Source organism: Peromyscus eremicus, chromosome 16_21 (genome assembly GCF_949786415.1).
Source record: "Peromyscus eremicus chromosome 16_21, PerEre_H2_v1, whole genome shotgun sequence".
In the NCBI taxonomy this organism is placed as follows: domain Eukaryota; kingdom Metazoa; phylum Chordata; class Mammalia; order Rodentia; family Cricetidae; genus Peromyscus; species Peromyscus eremicus.
The window spans coordinates 16,361,543-16,383,436 of NC_081432.1; the positions used below are offsets into that span (position 1 = coordinate 16,361,543).

At 47.7% G+C, this 21,894-nt stretch overlaps 1 protein-coding gene across 1 annotated transcript in view; it reads right to left on the minus strand.

The window, feature by feature from the left end:
* Nucleotides 1-21,894, minus strand: part of Ccdc6 (coiled-coil domain containing 6) — a 92,944-nt gene that overhangs the window by 32,561 nt on the left and 38,489 nt on the right. The window contains exons 2-3 of the mRNA XM_059282032.1: nt 15,083-15,232; nt 3,012-3,140 (exon numbers count right to left, since the gene is read on the minus strand). Of these exons, the coding sequence (XP_059138015.1) occupies nt 3,012-3,140; nt 15,083-15,232 (279 nt within the window). The remainder of the gene's footprint in view (nt 1-3,011; nt 3,141-15,082; nt 15,233-21,894) is intronic.

The window sequence follows — 21,894 nt, forward strand, 5'->3', positions numbered from 1 at the left end:
CTACTGGAGGCAGGAGGACCAGACGTTCAAGGTCAGCCTTGGCTACAACAGTGAGTCTGAGGCCAGCCTGGGCTATCTGAGATCCTATCTTCAAAAACAGAACAAAAGGAAAACCTAAACAGAGGAACCAGCTTCACACCTGGCGCCTTCCTTACACTATCAGGCTCTGAACACTCCCCCTACCTCATGCTATCTTCTAACAGGTAAACGACAGCTCCCTTGTGCTCAAAGCAACACTCAGGACGGTTCTGCCTAACCATGGTATGTATATGGGGCCACAGGACAGAGCACTCTCCTGTAGCAGCCACGGCCACAACAGTGTCTGACTGTTTGAAAAAACAAGTGCACACACCATTGACAGCAACAGGCCACGCATAGCACGGAACAGCACACACCGTGAAAAGCCATGCTGCCTGCAACAGACAGCACAGCACCCCATACAGATACCATACAGACACACAGAGCTGCTCAGGGGGTGCCGTAGAGGCCCCACTGTGGCTCACAAGGAACCAGAACATCCTTCCCAAATGCTGGTTAAGATTACCCGCAGTGTAAAAAGATGCAGTTTAGTTCTTCACACTTGACCACCCAGACCCACCCACATGAATGCGAGAGAAATTTTAGGCAATGCGAGAGAAATTTTAGGCAATGTTACATCTCTCCACTTTAATGAAAATACAATCTCGACATGCCTCACCTCAGATTCCCTTCCACCAAAGGCACTCTCTGCTGGAGACCCTTTCCTAGTCAGAAGCAAGCTCACAGACAGAATGTACACCTTGGGCTGTTACTTAAGCCTGCAAAGAGTCTAGACCCTGAAAGAGAGTGGGTTCCGCCATCCCTGCTCCAGGCTGGCCTTCACACCCTGTTTTGTATAAGTTTCCTCTGAGATTGATACATTCCATCCTGTAGCATAGTTCCTGAAGCGGGAAGGTAAACAACTCAAAAGAGCTTCAGGAAGTCCCTGAAACTCACTAGATTTACTAGGCCCCCTCCTTGCCAGAGTCAGCAATAAAAAACTAGAGTCCCTCACCTCAGACTCAAGGAACCAAAAATGCAAAGAAGACTTGAGGCCAGACCAGCTGCCCGGAAGCGGCAGAAACCACCGGCCCACCTGCCTAGGAGAGGTCTGGACTCCATCTGTTGAACATGCCCGCAGGCTATGTGTGCAGTGTGCTCCAGGTTTCCAGATCTTGTGAGCTGTCACCTGTGCTGGGGTAGGCCTTGGGGACAGTGCTGTCTCTGAGTCATTTCTGCTCCTATAATAACCCACATTCCTGTCAGCAATCTCAATAAAACTCACTGGTTCACCAGGTTGGACTTTGGTGGTGTCCCTATGTTGCCTGCTGTGAGGTCCCTACCTGGGGTGAGTAGACATGTGTGCTGCGTCTCCCCTGGAAAACGGCTGTCACCGGACAGGACACCCGTTCCCTACCTCCCCAAGGCCGATTAGAGATCACAGCCCTTTCCTGCTGACGCCAGCTTACTTCCTCCACCTTGTGGCCACAACTGACACCTGGGGAAGAGGGTCACAGCTTATGAACACATGCCAGGCAGAGGCTGCGGAAAATACTGGCTACCAACACGGTAACATCCCAGCACAGTTCGCACAAATACCGACACTGTGAGACTCCTACAGAGCTGCCTGGGTGTCCCTCAGTGAAACGGTCTAGATGCCTGGGACCTGGATCCCGGATTAAGACACAAATCCTCGGAGGTTTACCTGGCAGGGCTGTTTACCATCACAGCAATGGTAAACACTGGAACAAAATGGCTTAAAACTGGGGAAACAAGTCTTCTAAAACTTAGATATCACATCTACCCTTGAAAGGCGATTAACAGAAATAGAGTGCTCTAGGTACACTCAGGAAACAACCAGCCCTTGGAGACCGAATCTGACATGGAAGGGGTGAGGACCTTTTTAAAGAAACCATTCAGCCCCACAAAACCCAGGGACCATCGGTCCCCTCCTTGGATTCCTTTGTGCAGGGCTCTATGCAAGTAACAAGAAAAAGAAAAGTCACTGTTGGCTGGAAACGCCTCTCACTCCCATCCTGGCACCAACACAGGCAACTGTTAACAACTAGAGTTAGAGAGTGACGGGCCAACGGGTCAGCACAGGGATGGACAAACAGAAAAGACGTAGACTATGAGAGGGATCGGAGTGTTAGCCTGAGAGGTGTAGCCAAATCATTATATGACATTCAGCATCTGTAAGACGGAGCTGGGATGTCTTATCCTACCTGGCTCAGCTTTGTGTGAACGGCCTTTTAGGACAGGCTGCTGAGCGGGAAAAGGCACCAAAGGTCCCAGTGCTGGGGACACAGCAGCCTGAACGGAAGGATAGCGGCTGCCACAGCTGTGTATGACTTGAGTAGAAGGACCAGTGTGTGCTTCTAAGGCTAGCTCTGGAATGGACACCCACCCCAGCCTGTCAGACATGAGGATGGGTTCCCTGATTTGTTTGCTAACGGGAGACCTGGGGCTCAGAGCAGTGAGCACAGTTCATCAGGGTCATCCTACCCAGGATGAGCCGACCAAGTCTACCACTCCTTTATCAGTCTTCACAAGGCTAGCTGAGCGGAGCCTGTTCCTGCGAGAGGGCTAGAATTGTGGGAAGATGTCCATCGTTTCTGCTGAACCACTCTTGAAAGCAGCTTTTGGTTCCCCACAAGCCTGCCGTAGGACTGACCCAGAAACCGTCCTGGCGTTAGAGCCTTTCCCCTCTACTTCACAGAAAAGGAACCCCGATGTCCCCCCCACTGTAAATCAGGAGCTCACGGCAGTGTTTATGAAGCATACTAACTGTGGCTAAAGTGAGTGAGCGAGCATGTGAGAGAATGAACAGGGACTCTGGAAACTCACTGATGCTTGCCTGGAAAATACAGTCCCAACTGTGGGAGAGAAGAGCTGAAAGAAGTCTCCCTCTCCTCCTCCTCCGTGACCCCCCCCCACCTCCTCACCCCCGCCAAGGTAGGCTTAAAGAGAAAGCCGAGCGAGCTGGGGCTGACCTGCTCTAAGGTGAGCTGCTTGGAGATGGTGTCATTCTCCAGCTTCTTAATCTTCTTCATCAGCTTGTTGACCTGAAACTCCTGTTCCTGCTCCAGATGCTGTTCCAGCTCTGCTTTCTCATGCTGCAGCTGGAAGAGAAGAACATGGGTGTGGGCCCTGAGCAACTCCAATGCCATAAACACCATGCAAATCTGGGCTTCCAAAGGCTGCACCACTAGGAAGCCGCTCACACACACAACAATGGTGCCCGCCTGTGCTCACACACGCACTACTGGTAGCCGCTTCCTTGTCAACGCCGGGCATCATCCAAAGAGCAAATACTAAACCACAATTAAACACGGTTAGCTATTCTAAAAGAGTTCAGTGGGTGTCTCTGCGGGGAGGAACTGGGAATTCGAAGAAGAGAAGGGAGGGGCACTTTAGAACACATACTGCCATCTCTCTAAGTTATACATCATGGACGGAAAGACTAAGGGACTTTGGGCACACGCATGCCAATAGCATGTGGAGGTCAAAGGGCAACTTTCAAGAGAAGGTGAGCTCTCCTCTTCTGCCTGGAGACTTGGGACTGAAGTGACGTCATTGTCATCAGGCTTTTGTGACAAGTGCCTCTGCCCACCCTGCTCAGCCATCTCACTGGCCCGAGGAATTTTCCATGTAGCCACTGCACACTGCCAGTCATCAAATTAACTGTAATCTGCATCATGTCTGTAGAAGGAGATGTCACAATCCAAAAATACACTTAGCAAATTATTCAGAATTATGCGATTTCCCAAGGTGCGCATAAGCTGGTGTTGGCAAAAATCAGCAACATTAGTTTTCTTTGCATAATGAAATCATCCATCACACCTCCTACGTCTTGCTAAAGAACCCAGGGCGTGGGGGGGGGTGGGGGGTGGGGGAAGGAACAGAGAGGAACCTCAGATGTGCAATTAAAAGTTAAAGCTATGGTGTTACAAGTAAAAATTTTACATAATTTTTAAATACAAACCAACCTTCAAAACCAAAAGGAAATTAAAGAAACCCAGGGGCCACAGGGGAGGAGGCCGGAGTGCTCACTAATAACCAGCCATGACGTCCAGCACTCTGGGTGGGTGGGGTCAATGAGACAGGGACAGTCAGCCCTCTGCTTCAGAGCCCTGGAGAAGCTAAGCAAAAACTGCTGGAAACAATGAAGTACACAAAGTTGAACTCTCGATGAACAGTGTGTTCTGCCTGAGCAGTGGGGTCCACCACAGTCACCTCCATTTTTATATAGAACACAACAGCTCACCGAACAGAGCTCTGGAACCACACCCTGCTCCTGACCCCATCCCCCAAGAAAGGCTAGGAAGGCTGCCTTCAGACTCTGCCCCCAGGTGTGCCGAGAGACAGGTTTGGCACGTGGAGAGTCAAATGATTAAATCCAAGAAAAATTAGGCTAGCCACTCTTCCTCAGGAGGGTACAGTGGGTGACTGGGAGACCCCGGCCAGGTCACTCCAAAAGGGACACCACACACTCACATTTGGCAGGATTTCTGCTGCTTAGGAAGTGCACACTCTGTTTAAAAGCAACTTTTCAATCTGAGGTCATCTTCCGCCACGGGAAGCGTTAACTGAAACAGCTGCTGCATCATCTCCAAAAGCAAGCTGGTCACCCTTACAGGGACCCAGAAGGATAAAGGAAAGCAGATGTGAGGGGATGCTTACAGGGGTAAACCTATTCTTAGCTCATTCTCGAAAACTCAGGTTCTGCAAGACCATGCAGTAATTAAAACTACACGAGTGGACAGAGCCCCGGGAAGAGATTCTGAGCATCGGACCCTGGAAAATAAGCAAGGTGGTCACCAAATACTGCCATTCCACACCTGTGTGGTTGGAGGTATGGTGGTGGTGGCAGGTAAACCCACTGTTAAGATGTCCCCATGCCTTGAAACAGACTAGCGACATTAGGTCTGTCTGTGAGGTAAGGGCAAGAGGCACTTAAGTCTTAAACCCTTTAATCCGTTTGCATAAAGGTGTTTCTAAATACATCCGACGTGCTTTTCAATGGCAGACATTTTATTAGCTAAAAATGGCTCCTTTAATTTTTCTTTCCTTTTTTTTTTTTTTTTTTTTTAAGAGTACTATTGATTCTGCCCCAGGTAAATTAAAACAATAAAGAATGGAATCTAACACGGGAAAGCTTCTGGCCTAACCAGCATCATCTGTCAGAGAATGTTAATCCGAGAACAGAGAGGCTCTGGCTGATGGCAGGAAGTCATATTTAGACAGATGTTCGGCTGCTGTCAATAACTAGCAAGGCATTTCCTTTAAAAGACTGCACGGTGAACTTGGAACAAAGGCTGTAAAGGCTCTGCGTCTTCTGTTTCCTCAAGAGCCATGTCCTAAGGAAAACTGGATGCTAAAGCTGTCATCATTACCAGGACAAGGTCCCCAGGTTCCCATAACCACTTGGAAGCTACCAAGCTACCCCAAACCCCGAAGCTCCTGGAGAGTCACAGCCGTTCTTGTCCCCCAAGGAGAAAACAGAGTCAGCACCCCTCTGCAGCTTCCTCCGCCACCTCTCAGGTGACAGGTGATTCAAGGCAGGGCAAGGAGCCTCTGAGCAGAGGAAACAGAAAATATGGTTCAAAGAGAGAAGCACAGGGATGTCCTACACCCCCACAGGGATGGGATGAGATTTAAGATGAAAGGTGGGGGGGGGGGCAGGGAGGGAGGTGGAGCGGGGGAGGAGGAGGGAGCAGGGAGGAGGAGAGGTGTGTGTGTGTGGGGGGGTAGGGCTGGCAGTGATGTTCCAAGGACTACACAGTTTGCCGCAGATAGTCTGCCTGAGATAAAAATGAAAAATTATCCGTTTCAGGCAGATTCAGGCTGAGTACCCTTAACCTGAAAGTCCTCAAACACTTCAAAATCTGAAACTACCTGAGCACCGAGAAAACCCTGTAGGTAGAAAGTGTCACACCTGCCTTCACATCAGGGTAAAACTAAGGGGGCACTCAACCCCCAAACCATATCCAGGCTGGGTGCAATGCTCACATTGTGTGATGGACATTCAATGAATTTTGTGTTCAGACTCGAGTCCCCTTGTCCATTAGGAATAAACAGAGAACCCAAACTCCTAAAATACCTGAAATTCCCTACACTGTGTGTCTCAAGCATTTCAGGAGACACTCAACCTTCCCTCATCTTAATTCAAGCCAGCCGTCCTGGACTAGAATGGACACCCCGACTCCACCTGCTGGTTCAAACCACAGCTCATGACACGACAAACCCTCCAGGGAAACCTAGTGGAGGCAGACCCGAGACACGTCACCAGAAATGAGCTCCAGGACCCTCTCTGCTCTGTCTCCAACACGGGTGAAAACCTCAAATACATCCTTTAAACTCTGAATTTCATCAGAGCCCTTCACACACGGCTAGTAAGGTCTCTGAGTCTTCCGAAAACCAAAGTAAACTTGAGCAAAGTATGCCAGCAAACTCTCCGACGTGCTTGAAATCAACCACCAGTGTTTCCTTAATGCATCTCTACTGCTAAATGCTTCCTGGGATGAAAAGAGTCGTTCTGAAAATTAAAGAGTTTAGGGGCTGAAGATGGCCCATAACGGTCCTTACAGAGGGCAAGAGCTCTGTCCCCAGCACCCACATGATGGCTCACAGCCAATTCTAACTCCAGTTCCAGAGGGATCTGATGCCCTATTCTGACCTCCCCGGGTTATGCATAGGGAACTATGACCCCGTGTAGCGTACAGGACAGAAACTTGCCGTCACAGGCTGGCAGCCAGCCAGCCAGAAGCCTTGCAGGTAAAGGGAAATGCAGGGTTTCCAGCCAAGGTCTCTGGCTTCAAACGCTCTGCCCTTGGCCTTGACGTAAGCGGCGGCCGCCCACACGGTACTGCCCTTAAGGGTAGGGACCAGGACTCTACTCCAGAATCTCCCGAGAAAACTCACACAGTGGCTGGATGAACGATGGCACCCACACTCTGTGGGCACTGTCTGCCCTAGACTAGGCCTCGGGATGAGTGAAAACAACCCGGTATGTACCAAGGACACCATAATGAGCGTACCAAATCCACACCAAGAACAAAGCTGTGATGGTGTATAAGTTCAACTACACAGCAGGAGGCTGCAGACTGTAACTAGTGCCTGCCACCGTCCTCTCAAGAGCCCTCACCCAAGTCGACACATCCAGGCTCCCCAAAGCCCTGCATGCCTCTCCCTGACCATACTCCATCCCCAAGGTCCTCAAACCCGTTCTCACGGCAGTCACTTCCCCACATCCTTTTGTTTCCTTTTCTTTGCCTGCCTGTCCACATTTAGATACAGCTTTGCCTGCTTTTGTGTTCTTTTTAACCTTTGTTAAAATGTTAAATGTACTTGTGATAAGTCAAACCGTGGCTCTTCCGTTCACCGCACCGAATGTCCAACTCAATGAGTGTGCCATGTTCATCCTTTGGTGGTCATAGACACCGAGTTATTTCCAGCTGGTGGTTATTAGGAATGGTAAGGCAACAGAGCCTCTTCTCCAGGGGTGGTGTCCACGTGCAGACAGGGTGACCCCGAGGGACGAGTGTGGCCTTCGCATCATCAGGAGTCAAGATTTCCAGCGTACTTAGGAAATGCAAATCTCTTCCAAAGATGTCACAGTTTCGCTTCTCTCTGAGCAGTGGGTGCATGATAAGCTGTTAGCACTTTTGCTGGAGTTCTGTACTTTCTCACGTGTGTTCTGGCCATTCAGCTATCTACCAACAAGAGCAGCTTGGTCAAATTCTCTGTCATTTCTTCTCCCGACTGTCTGTGTCTGTGTGTGTCTCTCTCTCAGGACTGCAGTTCCACATTGGCTGTGTGTCACAGGCACCTGGCCCTCTCTCTGGCTTTCCCTTGCACCCTCCTCCTCATGTGATCTCCTGTGGCGTCTTTGACCCTCAGGACACATCTCCTAGTGATGGTGCAGATTCCTAGAGAGATAACTAACTCCTAATGACAGTACCTCCAGCCTGACTTATCATCGTTACTAGCCAGGATGTCTCCACTGAGCCAGGGCCTCTGTCCAAAGGCCTGTTTTCTCCATCTAGAGTCTAGACATCTCTACTGAGTTTCCAGCCGTCTACATCAACCGACTCCGCCAGCTGCTTTCCCACAATGAATGATGGGAACTGCGTGCGTTTCCAGCCACAGAGGCCCACACCTGTAGGTCTCCTGTGACCCTCTTTTGTTTGAAAGATGTTCCTATTGATGGCTAAAGTTCATCCCGTCAAGTCAACCACCTGTCAAGACACAAGATGCACACTTCCAACTAGAAATAATAATGCTTCCCTCCCTCTCATAAATCCAGGAAGCTTTCGCCCTGGCTTTAACGATTTTTATTTTCCTTTAACCTTTCTTTTCCTTGCTATCTATTCTACCTCATATTTTATGTCAAAGTCAGGACAGAAGCTTCTGACCCCTTACCATTTTTCCAGACTGACTACTAACTCACTTATGGACGAACTGCGTGTGCGAACACGTGTGTAGACGTTCAGATAAATATGGCAATGTTGGGGCTTTCCATTATTTTTATTATTGTATGTGCATGGGTGCTTTGCCAGCATGTATGTCTTATACACCACACGTGTTCAGTGCCCATAGAGGCTAGAAGAGAGTTGCAGCCCCTGGAATTGGAATCATAGATGGTTAAGTCACAGTGTGGGTGCTGGGAATCGAACCCGGGTCCTCTGGAATTGCAGCCAGTGTTCTCAACCACGGAGCCATCTCTCCAGGCACTAGGCAATGTTTTATCACTGAAGAGCTTTATCGTTTTCTCTCGTCCTCATACTGATCCCGTTCTACTGAGAGCTGCCCAGCATGCTATTTACTGGAGCATTTGGATTTATGCTTTGGCCACCGGTGGGTCTGTGGCATTTCAAATGCAGTTTAAGCAATCTGGCAGCTCCCTGCAGCTGTTTTATGAATGGAACTTATTTGTTCCATGAAAGGAAATGAAAACCAGACAGAGATGAGAGTCTGGTAATTGGGAATGAGAAGCAAGTAGAAAAACAAACCTTCCAACTGTTTTGATAGCTATAATGTAAAAGCAATCTCGCTCGGTCAGTATTATCTCCAAACACCACTGGCCACAAGGACCACGGGTCCAGCCAATCTAATGAAAAACACATAGCAAGGTCCCTTCACCTCCCCCCACAGGAGGCCAAGCTGTCATCTGAATGGATGCCAAGGCATTCTTGACCTTGGTGACCCTGAAATTAACAAAACAGTTTCTTATTATCACTATGTCATGTGATTTTGCTGCCTGCACAGACTATAAAATGAGTTACCACCTTTGTGGAAAAGGCAGGAAATGGCCTCAAATCCTAGTGTGCATCTTTGAAAACGAAGGTCTGGGAGTCTCCGCTCACTTCCAGTGCCTACAGACACACCAGGCTACTCAGAGGCATAACGCTTAGGGGGTTCTGGGAAAAATACGTCCAATCTGGTGGTACCAAAAGGAAACAAAACTTCTCCGTCAGTGAGAAGGAGGGGGCAAGTTTCTTTTCTATAGCTGGGACAAAGCCCCATGACCAAGGCAACGTATCAAAGAAAGTGTTTGGTTGGTCTCGCGTGGTCACCAAATGGCGTGGCAGCAGGAACAGCTGAGAGCTCACATTCTGACCCACAGGGAGGAGGCAGAGGGGGAGCGAACTCGAAATGGCACAAGTCTCAAAGCATGTCCCCAGCGACATACTTCCTCCAGCAAGACCATCCCTCCTCATCCTACCTCAACAGGCAGCAGCAACTGAGAATCAAGGACTCAGACATACAGGAGACTATGGGGGCCATTCACGCCAACCACCACAGCAAGGGCAGGTAGGCAAACAAGAACTGGGCACCGCTCATGTTTTTATTCCCTTGCGGAGACAGAAGGATGCTTATTGCTGCTGCATGGCCCCAGTCTGAAGCACTGGCCATCACCTTCTGCATGATGCCCATCCGAGGCACTGGCTGGCAATCTCCTGGAGCTAGGGGCTTCACCTCCAGTTCCGCACAAAACTTCCTTCTGTGTTTCTGCAGATGCTAGAAAACTAACTGAACTGCTGTAATTCTAGAAGGCAATCTAACCTCAGGGGACAAGCCGGTAACAAAAATGGCACCCGAGAAGGCTGGAGAGAGAAAAGCTCCAGCAGTTATGGGTACTCACTGCTCTTTGCAGAGGACCCGAGTTCAATTCCCAGCACCCACATCGGGCAGCTCACAATCATCTGTAACTCTAGCTCCAAGGGGATCTAATGATCCAATGCCCGCGTTTGGCCTCGGCAGGCATTGCACTCACATATACACATAATTTAAAAACAGAATTGATGTCTCAGTAGCTAGAATGACAGCATTTCCCTCTGGGCCAGATCCAACTTCAAATGCAAATCAAAACCAGACCATGAACCTATTTGTTGTTTTAAGGCAAGCACACAAAACTGGAGCAGATTTTAAAAACTGAGGAATATAGAAAACCCAGCATTCCTTATTATCCTCAATTATTCTATGGTGAAAGACTGGGACCCTAAGTATTTGTTGACTTTTTGTAGTCCTATTTGCAGAGAGGAATCAAGACAAGTATCAGAAACAGGGTGACAACAACCCCCCCCCAACCCACACATGCAGGAAACGAACCTGATACATCAGGTGTGCATGAAACCAAGGTGGAGGGGGCGCTATCCAGCTGCTAAAGGCAAGTTAGCCTTCAAGAGCAGCAGTCGGCAACCAGGGCCACTAGGAATTTTGTTTTTAGTAATAGAGGTCAGCATGGAGTGAATCCCACGGGGCATTTTGATTCTACTAGTTCTTAATGATGGGGGCAAGTGAGAATCTTTTATCACCCAGGAATAAGGCTGACTGACTACAGGGGCCTCCCTGCAACTCCTAACCAGGATAGCAGGGCACTGAGGGCCGAAGTCGGAGGGTCAGAGAGAGTTTTCAAAGGCAAAGACATCCAGCTGACAGAATTTTTAAAATCCCATTAGAAAAGTGTCTAGTTACAGAAACAACGCATTTTGCTTGTATCCGGTGAGAGAAGGCATGCACAAACAATGAATATAACCTAGCTGAGTGATGCATGTCTGTAATCCCAGCACCTGAAAGGCTGAGGCAGGACAATTGTGAGCTGGGGTACTATCGAGACCTTGCCTCAAAAGGTAATAAATTAATAAATAAATAATAGACTGCATGCTTAGCCCCGAGCCAAGTTACTGCTAACATTTTGGAGAACTGCTTTTGGGGCTTCTAACACACGTGTCACTTATCAGTCTGAGTTTGTTCATTAAAAACATCATATTTATTTTACAAATAATGATGATGTTGCCTTCTCTGAGAGACTGCAGAGCAGAGCTTCACTGTATGCTATCCTTCCAAAGTGCCTACTCTTTCAGGTCAGTCTTTCTCCAATCAAGTAGCCGGTCCTACAATTAGGGCTCAGGAAAACATATATTTCTTAGAATAAAGTTCCCATATGACAGAAAAGCATGTAGGGAGAAGAGCTACATGCTGCAGGCCTGAGGGTGCTATGTGGTTTGCTTTGCTGAGGATTCAGCATATCTACTTCCCAGACTGGTAGTCTGAAGGGCCCCTCATCGACAGTTACATGAACTTGATTTTGTTTTTAATGGCATCTCAGGGGCAGGTGTGGCCATGGCGCTCCCTTCAATCCCTGGAGGCAGAGGCAGCCAGATCTCCATGGGGCCTCAGCTAATAAGTCTCTGGTCCTCAGGAATCCCTTTGAAATATATAGTAAGGAAACGTCCAATCACGACAGAGAAACCACACTGTCCTATAAATAGATGTCCAATGGCCTTTGGGTGCTAAGCACTGTCACGGAGAACAGATCAGTCGCCACCTGTCTGTCTGTGGCACCTACAACACAGTCCCTCTTAGCAAGCTTTTTATTTCAAAATATCGTAAACAGAAGCAAACACCTCAAAAGCCATATTAAAGTAATTACACAATTGGAAAAGCCTATTGGCATCAATTACCCTAAAAATCTTCCAGATGGAAAAAGTCTTTCCACACTGGGTGGTTCAGAGTTTGAGTATCCAACAAAGGACCAGTTGAATCCATTAAGGAAATGTGCACCAGGAGCCTGGAGAGTGAGGATCCAAAACCAGACAGTGCTCTCCTGGAGTTATGAATCCTCCAACTGGTCAACCACGGAGGCAGGTTCTTGGCATGTGTATGCCTGGTGGATTACTCACTGTGATGAAACACCTCTTTCATGGTTTGAGGGTGTATGTCCATCACACCGAAGGGTATAGCAGTGAGGGTGTATGTCCATCATACCGAAGGGTGTGGCAATGAGGGTGTATGTCCATCACACCGAAGGGTATGGCAATGAGGGTGTATGTCCATCACACCGAAGGGTGTGGCAGTCAGAATGTGAAGCGGCTAGTCTTGCTGCATCCTCAGGCAGGGAAGGATGAATGCTGATGCTCAGCTCATTTTCTCCTTCTTAGATAGTCCAGGACCCCAGCCCATGGGAATGGTGCCATCTAAACAAGGTAGGTTTTCCTCCTCAGTTAAACCCGTCTGGAAATGCCCTCACAGTATAAATCCTATCTAGTTTTCAACTGAGAACAACCATTACAGCGGATAGCTAACAGAATGGGTTTATAAAGCTGTAAAATGAGCCCCACTTGAAGATAAGCCAGAGATGCCCACCTTCAAGCAACATGCCACTACTCACTGCCTTCAAAATCCCAAGACCCAGAAGACGATGAGGCAATATGGTTCACCAGTTAAAGAGTTTCAATTTGAAAACATTCTGGAGATGGAGGGCAGTGACATCGTCAGGTGTTAATGTATGTTCTGCCACTGAATTATACCCTCAAAAATAGACTACAGGTTCACCACAACATTTCAGCAAGTAAACAACCAACAACCCACCTAGAAGTCTAAAAGCCAAGCCCAAATTCATGAGAAACTGTCTAGGAACATACTAACCATCCCTACATCCAACAGTGAGAGTTTGGCCATGTGTTCTGAGACACTCTGTACCGTGACTCAAGGTGGACATGAGATGCACAGTCACATGAAGTCTCAGACTACACACTACTTGGGGGCGGGGGGATCAGTTTAGTATATTATACAGTTCAAACACTAATTTATTCTCTTTAGAAAGAAAAACTGGGGGGTGTGGCTTTAGGTTTCTAATATATGCATATTAGATATGTGTATAGAAACAGTCTCTCCAGGATGGAGCTGAATTCATAAAACACTGGAAGAACACACTTGAAGTCCAAGTCTTGTGCCTGGCATACCAGTCACCACTTTCTTGTACACGTGGCTCTTAACATTTTTACTTTTTTTTTTTGGTTTTTCGAGACAGGGTTTCTCTGTGTAGCTTTGCGCCTCTCCTGGAACTCACTTGGTAGCCCAGGCTGGCCTCGAACTCACAGAGATCTGCCTGGTTCTGCCTCCCAAGTGCTGGGATTAAAGGCGTGCGCCACCACCGCCCGGCTTACTTTTTTTTTTTTTTTTTTAACGTCTCATTTGAAGGGGATCTGTGTCAACTGGAAAGGCTATGATCGGTGAGTGGGAAAGCCAATCACACAAACAACACAGCCCCTCACCCTGAGGTGAATCTTCACAGAGAAAACAATCTCACTGGCTAGGTTTTAACTGCTTTGAGAATCACTTCAGCCAAACGCTAGCAACAATGTGAGCTCCATAAGAAAGGGGGGCTTCTCAAGCATTGTTAAAAATGAAGAAAAAAACTGAGGATGCAGCTGAACCCGGGAGAAACGAGCTGTGTCCCTACAAACAGCACGCAGAATAAGTCATCTACTGTTGACAACATGGGCCACAGCAAGTCAAATTAGCCTCCTCCCTCTTCTCTCTACATCACAATGCAAATGAATAATTAAAAAAAAAAATGTGTGCAAAACATTCTGCTAGGTGCCCCTGCTAATGACTGGCCCCTGGCCACCTGTACCGATCCCTTACCGACAGCTACTACTGGAATCCAATTCTGTACACGCTCCAGCCCTGTCTTTATTCAACGACTGGGAAAGAAAAAGCAAGGGGAGGGAGAAAGCTAACGCTCCACACACCAAAGCCTCCTGGAGGAACCTGTGTGTGAGGAGATTGAGAACCTAGCACAGTGGCGACGAGCTTCTAGTACCTTCTTATAAGGGACCTCGCTTAAAACACACTCTCCGTTGTAATAAATGCAACCTGTGTGTAGCGTGGAACAGAAAATACAGACACGTGCTTCCTTCAATGGCATCTCAGCACAGCTAAAGATGGCCTTATCTTATTCTTAAATTCATATGGGCTTCTCAACCTTCCTAATGCCTTGGTCCTTTAATACAGTTCATGTTGTGGTGACCCCCAACCATAAAGCTATTTCCATTGCTATTTCATACTTGTATTTGCTACAGTTGTGAATCGTAATGTAAATATCTGTGTTTTCCGACGGTCTCGGGTGACCCCCGGGAAAGGGTTGTTCAGCCCCGAACGGGTCGCAACTGCCATATATGAGAACAACTGTCATAGAGACTTTTTTCCAACTACCAACAAGCAGGGAGGCAAATGAATGAATTCCTCACGGGGACCCAAACCCTCCTGCTGTGCTTCGTGCATGGCTTCACTCCGTGACTAGCAAGGACAGTCTGATCCAGTCAGTAACTCACCACGCCCCCACTAGAACATGGCCTCACTTCACAGGCACATACGTGGGTGCAGAAGACCACCTCTGACTGCGGGAGGAAGATGTTTGTGACTCAACTGTAGAGCCAATAGCAGAGCAGAAAGGAGTCTTGTGGCAAGATGTCGAGCCCCGTATTTCCACACCGCTACCCAGCTGCAGCCTTGCTTGTGCTTACCCGGCGGCGATCACTGGCAGTCTTGTGAAGACTCACGCAAAACATTCCCGCCTTCCTGAGCAGGTGGGCTCCAGAGCCAACTGTCTGAAGGATCCATACCCCAGCATTTTTAAATCAAAGAACTCAAGTGGACAATCGCACGGGCACATATTAAGATGAAACACTCTAAAGCCATTTTTCCCCTCAGGAGAGCGGGAGGAAGAGGAGGCAAGCATGTGGGGTTAGGAAAGGTCACCGAGACCATTTACCTGCATCAGCTTCCGCGAGAGCTCATTGGTGAGAAATTCCTCTTCTTTCTCATAATTCACGGCGAGGGTTTCTTTCTCCTTCTGCAAGGCCTGGATCTTCTTGAATAAAGTGTTACTGATGAATTCTTCCTCCTGCTCAGCCCTGGCTTGCTGTTTAGAAGAATTAAAAGAACAAAACAAAGACATGTGGTGAGGACGCAGAGAATTTCCCAAATGTAACACAGCTCTCCTTTCTAGAGGCGCCTATCTTAACGAGGGCTCTGTTTTCAACTGGGAACCTTCGGACCCCTACACACACAGCTGAGGAATTCAGGAGTGGCTCTAGGTACAACTTCACACTATGAGCCCGAGGGCCTCCTTAGGCTATGCATGATCCTTCTGAAAAGTGACAGTTCAAATTATCAAAGGCTGGATTTCATGAAGTCTCCGCACCTGAACACGCAACGTCCCTCCTGACAGGACCCAGCCTGTGCCGTACACACCTGACTAGCGAACGCTCCCTCAATGCCACCACCTCGAATGAACCGAGGCACATCTGTGTGTTTGTGGAACAGTTACAGAGGAGAGGTACTGAGCCCTGGAGAGTACTTCTCATGAGGTACTAAAAGTGCCTACAGGCCAATGGGAAGACCAGAGAGAAGTTTCACATTTTACTTTCTTTCCGCACTAGGAACTCGGGGGTGGAAGGTGGGGCGATTGATTGCCAAAGCAGGCATTCCCGAGTTGAAAACACACTGGAAACACTGAACCAAAAGGGGCCAAGCATAACGCAGTGGGTGACAACATTCTTCTCTGAGTTACCTCTCATCTCCCAAAAAGCTTTAATAAACAGCAAAACATAACCACTCTGGAGGAAAATCCCTTACAGAAAGAAGGGGGTTCAACTCTCTCCAAAGTAAAAGACACCAACATTTTGATATTTTTAGTCCACATACACTCCTTGAGGTTTTATTTTTTTTAATTTTGAGATTTTTATTTTATGTGTATGGGTATTTGCCTGGGTGGGTTTGTGCACCGTGTGTGTGCCAGAGGCAGTACTGGATCCCGAGGACCAGAGTTACAGGCGACTGTAAACTACTGTGTGGGTGCTGGGAATCAATCCAAGATCCCCCGGATGAGCAGCCAGTGCTCTTAACTGCTGAACCATCTCTCCCAGCCCTGCCCTTTATTATTTTAAATAGATATTTTAATTCTACTGTTGGCATTTACAAGTGGAAAGCACACAGCCAAGTTCAGGGAGAGAGAAATGCATAAATTCCACGCCTCTGCTGACACCAGACAGCCAGAAGGACAGGGAAAAGGGAGGAGGCTGTCTGACATTAAGCGGCCACTACCTTTATCATTAAAGGGCTGTACCACTCACTACTCCACGCCCACCAGCTTCCCCAACATACACCGAGACCCTCAAGGCTTCAGTGGCAGCACCACCCGTGGTTCATCATCCGCCTAGTAACCCTAGAAAACTGCCAGATAACACTCGTGATACATGGACTGAAATCCAGAACTACACAAAAGCTGAGCCCCTGGAGCCGGGTCAGCACCATAGAATCGAGCCACAAAGAGCATATCCACTAGCTATAAAGTCCACGGACAGCCAAGGTCACCAGAAGCAGTCTTTAAGTCCCCTGGGAGTTGGTTCCCTTACCTGCCTCTAACTTCACCAGCCCTTGGCATGATCTCACCCTCCCTGTTACAGTCAAGAGAAAGAGGTAAGAACTCAATTTTTTTTTCTTCCAGAAACTTCAAGATCCCCCTACTCACATGATTGGCAAGAATCCCAAGTATTTAGCTAGCTAATCTATCTATCTAAACCTGCAATCTACCCGAGCTACTTGCTTTTCTGGTTCTGACCAACCCGGTCCAATTCTGACTCTTCTAAATGTCATGGAAGAGAAAGACAGGGGGACTCTGCCCAGCTGGCGGAGCTGCTGTTGGGCTTAGCTCTCAAAAGGGTTATCTACCGCTTACACACGATCACACATGATCTTAATTGAGTGGCAGTTTCATCACAAGCAGTAAAGGAGGCTCCAGCCAGGCAGGGCAGGCCACCTTCTCCTTTCCATGGGGCCTACAGGGAACGGTAAGAGGGTCCCAGCTAATACTTCTGACACGGGAGATCAGCCTTCAGCCGCCTTCTATTAAAGTTCCTTCCATCTCATGATTTCATATCAAGTTAAAGGGATGGCAGGCTGCAATGTCTTTTAAACAAGAACTTTAAAGATAGATAAAGGCTTCTGGTTGCCAAAGAGCAGGGAATGGCCACTGCTGTGCCTGAGCTGCTCACAGAGCTGAGGGGAGCATCTTGGAACTAGGTGGCATGGACAGTTCTCCTGAACACACTAGCAGCCATCACAACACACATTCTAAAAGGGTGAATTTTATCCTTTTTATATTATTAAAAAAGGACTCCGCTAATTAACAAAGTACGTTTTACGGGGTTGTGTTTTTCTACACAGTTCTTCTCAGGCAAAGAGGCACATTTTTAAGGAGCTGCTGTGAAGTTCCTTCCCAACGGACCCACCACAGGGGTGGGAAGCTCTGGGTCTGTGGCAAAAAAAAAAAAAAAAAAAAAAAAAAAAATCGCCATTTGAGAGTAGACATTCATTTCTTGGCAAAGCCCATTAGTAGAAAATGCTACTCTGAAACCCCGAGTAACAATAATTATCATGTTGAAGACTATCTGAAGTTGGGCGTCCTGGTGCGTACCTGTAATCCCAGCATTTGGGAGGCTGAAGCAGGATTACAGTGAGTTCAAAGCCAGCCTGAGTTACACAGCAAGATGTTGTGTCAAAAGCCCAGTGGGGCTCCCAGAGCTTATGAAAAACCCTTCAGCTATGGCTTCCTGGCAGTTCTAAGTTCTAGCTGGGGCCATCTGATTGGCACAGGTTATGTCAGGCATGAGTTCATAATTGAAGACAAATGGTAAGATGTATTCAACACTGCCTTGGAGAACAATGTTACATGAAAATCTGACATCGCATCCAGCGTCCTGCTGGTGTCCTGACAATATGGGTACACTTGATCACTACAGAAGCCACACATTACAGAAAAGCATCCTGCGTCCACCCAATCCTCCAGCAAGCTTTCACCCCTGGTGTGCAGCATCACCTCAACTTTACATCCTGAACTTAAAACAGGCCCTTGTATTTAATCTGTACACAATCATCTTTGCAATGCATTCCCCTTGAGAGGTCAGGAAGGAGGCAGAGAGGAAACAGAGAAAGACCAAAGAGGAAGCCGGGGTGGTCCCAAGACACTAACAAGTTGACAGAGAGAGATAAATCAGGTTCCTTGTGAAATCTCATCCTCGAGTTACATCAGCTATCTCCCCTGTTAGCTGAAATATTTAAAAATCTCAGTGCCCCTAAGCACATCTCAGTTCAAAAATCCAACCTGCATCTCAAAGCTGAACAAACAAATCCAGGTTTATCTATCTCTCTGTGAAGTCTCCAACCAAAATGTAAACAAGCATATTAGGAACTCAAAGAAGAAAGTCTTACTGTTCTGAGTATTTGGAGACCTGAAGATGAGGAAAAACATTCTATTCTGTTTTCATATCCAGTACGAATCTAGCTGCTTTGAAATGAGGACATCTGAGCAATCAGGCACGGACTAGTGTCTCTGCAACACGCTGGGCTCCTTCCACTAGTGAACACTCAGTCTATCAATGTGAAAACGGACTGTACAACCTCTCCATCATCCTTTTTTTTTTTTTTTTTTTTTCCGAGACAGGGTTTCTCTGTGTAGTTTTGGTGCCTGTCCTGGATCTCTCTCTATAGACCAGGCTGGCCTCGAACTCACAGACATCCGCCTGGCTCTGCCTCCCGAGTGCTGGGATTAAAGGCGTGCGCCACCACTGCCCGGCCCTTCCTTTTCTTATCCTACCAAATATAATTCCAATATAACAGAAGGCGAATAAAAACAAAGGGAGAGATGTATCAACTCCTTAGGAGAAGCAAGCATGGAGCAACCCTTAGGTGGGATCTTCCCGAGTCACCAGCACATTAGTGCCTACCATGATGGGCCATCATTCTCAGCCTGTAACTCATGGCACTCTGGAAAATTCCAGAACTATCGACAGTAGCATTCACTGCTGATGAGGACATCCAAGTGCCTGAATGAACCAGAACCATGAAGGTTGATATTAACATCTTTAGGGCCCAATAAAAGGCGGACTATTTTCCCAAAGCATGAAAGTCCAGGCAAACATGCCCTTGACCACCACAGCTTCAGGACAGGGCTATAAGCAGAGGAAAAGTCAAGTGATGATCAACTGAACTCACGGCACTGACTTAAAAATATTATCTTGACATTGGCTAGTGATTTGTCTTAGTTATCAAGAATTATGAACTGTCAATGCTTAGGAATTCAGACAGGATCCATTGACTACTGTAATCATTTACATTTATGACTATACTTGTATATATTACTCTAATTATTTAAAAAAATTATTATTCTGGGACTGGAGGGATGGCTTAGCGGTTAAGAGCACTGGTTGCAGCCGGAAGGTAGTGTACACCTTTAATCCCAGCACTCGGGAGGCACAGCCAGGCGGATCTCTGTGAGTTCGAGGCCAGCCTGGTCTATAGAGAGAGATCCAAGACAGGCACCAAAACTACACAGAGAAACCCTGTCTGGAAGAACAAAAAAAAAAAAAAAAAAAAAAAAAAAAGCACTGGTTGCTCTTTCAGAGGACCTGGGTTCGACTCCTAGAGCCCACATACTGACTTACAATTCCATCTGTAACTCCACTTCCAGAGTGTCCAATGACTTAACATACATGAACTCAAATAATAATAATAATAAAAACATTTACATTGTTATCCTGTTGTCTAGTCACTGATGATCTAAATTTAACCTTGGGGGAGGGACACTTGTGCCCTGTCAAACATGTCCGGGTCAGAGGAAGACTTGGTGGGAGTCCACTGTGTCAGTCTCGGCAGCACACTCCCCTATTCCCTTGAGCTACCTTGCCATCCCCAGATCTAAATTTCAAAAAGCTTAAAATCTTGCTCAGCAGTTGGGGAAATTGGGGAAGGGACTGAATTTGAGGCAAGCCTGGGCTACATAGTGAGTTCTAGGCTATCCTGGGCTACAGAGTCAGATTTTGTCTCGGAAAAAAAAAAAAAAAAAAAAAACAACCCACCATACTCAAAAATTAGTTTGACATCTGGCATCTGACAACATATTGTTAGGGCAACAAGAACCACCCAACATACTGCCAGGCAACTGGGTCAAACCGCATTCTTTCTAAACTGTCATTTGTGAGGTGCAGCCTGCATGTATTGACTGCTCCGGCAGATGCTCAGAACTGAACAGGATCCCTCGAGACAGCCAGCTGGCGGGTCTTATGGGATTAGCTTACACACTGGTTATACCAATAGGTTTATCAACACAAACCACTTTGCTGCAGGAATCTGTTTAAGGAAGGTGGCGGTGCCACCAACCACAAGCCAGATGTACCACTGTTCCAACGTAAGGCTCAAGGAGAGGGTTCCCATTCTACACCTGAGAATTACAATACCTCACCTGGCTGTACCAGCTGGCGCATGCTCCCTCCCTATCCTGCACACCAGTCCGCAGCAAAAGCAATGGACAGATTAAAGCACTTACTAATTCTATCCCAGGATGGACACACACACACACACACACACACACACACACACACACACACACAGAGGGAGAGACAGACAGACAGATGGACGGAGACAAGAGAGACAGACTGACTGTCTTGCAGACTCTTCATGAACAGTGGCTACAGTACCACCATGCGCAGACTCTATCCCAGACCACGGTCATAAGACTGTAGGGCAGGAAGACAAGTAATGCCCACATTTGCTTTCTAGATAACAAGAACTCTGAGATATTAAGGTTAAAGGGAACCTAACAGTCACCAAGTTTAATCAGCCTGTGGTGCCTGTCAAGTGAGAGAGGCTAGTGTCCCCACCACCACCACCACCATGGGCACAGGATAGACACATTAGACACATATTCTCCTGTGCACAAGCTGCTGCGTGTGAGAAGAACCCAGCTCTTAACACATACATTTCACCCTAGCATATGAATTCAACATCACCGAATCCACAAGTGAGTCAAGACGAAACTCTTGCTTACCTGTCTGGGTACATCACAAGGCTATGAACTGGACTGGCCTAACAGATCAGTGGCAAACAGACCACACTTTGAGGGAGGCTCCTATTCAACATGAAACCCTAGAGGCAGGCTACCTGCTTCACAAGATGGGGATGTGGGTGGCCACTTCTACTGTGTGGCCCCAGTGGGGCCAGGGCTCCTTCAAGGCATTGTTTTCTCCCTTGTTAAATGAAAATGTCACCTCCCTCTGAGGTCTTGTGAAGACACACTGAAATAATTTGGCTGGGCTGGCAAGGAGATGGCTAAGCCGGTAAACACTTGCCATACAACCCTCAGGACTGGGGTCTGGAAGCCCGGCACCCACATAAAAAGCTGACCACATTGGTATCTGTTGGAGTCTGAGACAAGAGGATTCTTGGGACTTGCCTGCCCGACAGTCTCACCAACTGATGACAATCATGTTCAGGGAGAGACTGTCTCCAAAAAAAAAGGTGGGCTGGGCAGTGGTGACACATGCCTTTAATCCCAGCACTGGGGAGGCAGAGGCAGGCGGATCTCTGTGAGTTCGAGGCCATCCTGGGCTACAGAGTGAGATCGAGGACAGGCACCAAAACTACACAGAGAAAAATCCAGTCTCAAAAAACCAAAAAAGGTCGATCTGGGCCTGGTGGCACACACCTCTAAAACCCAGCACTCAAGAGGAAGAGGCAAGTGGATCT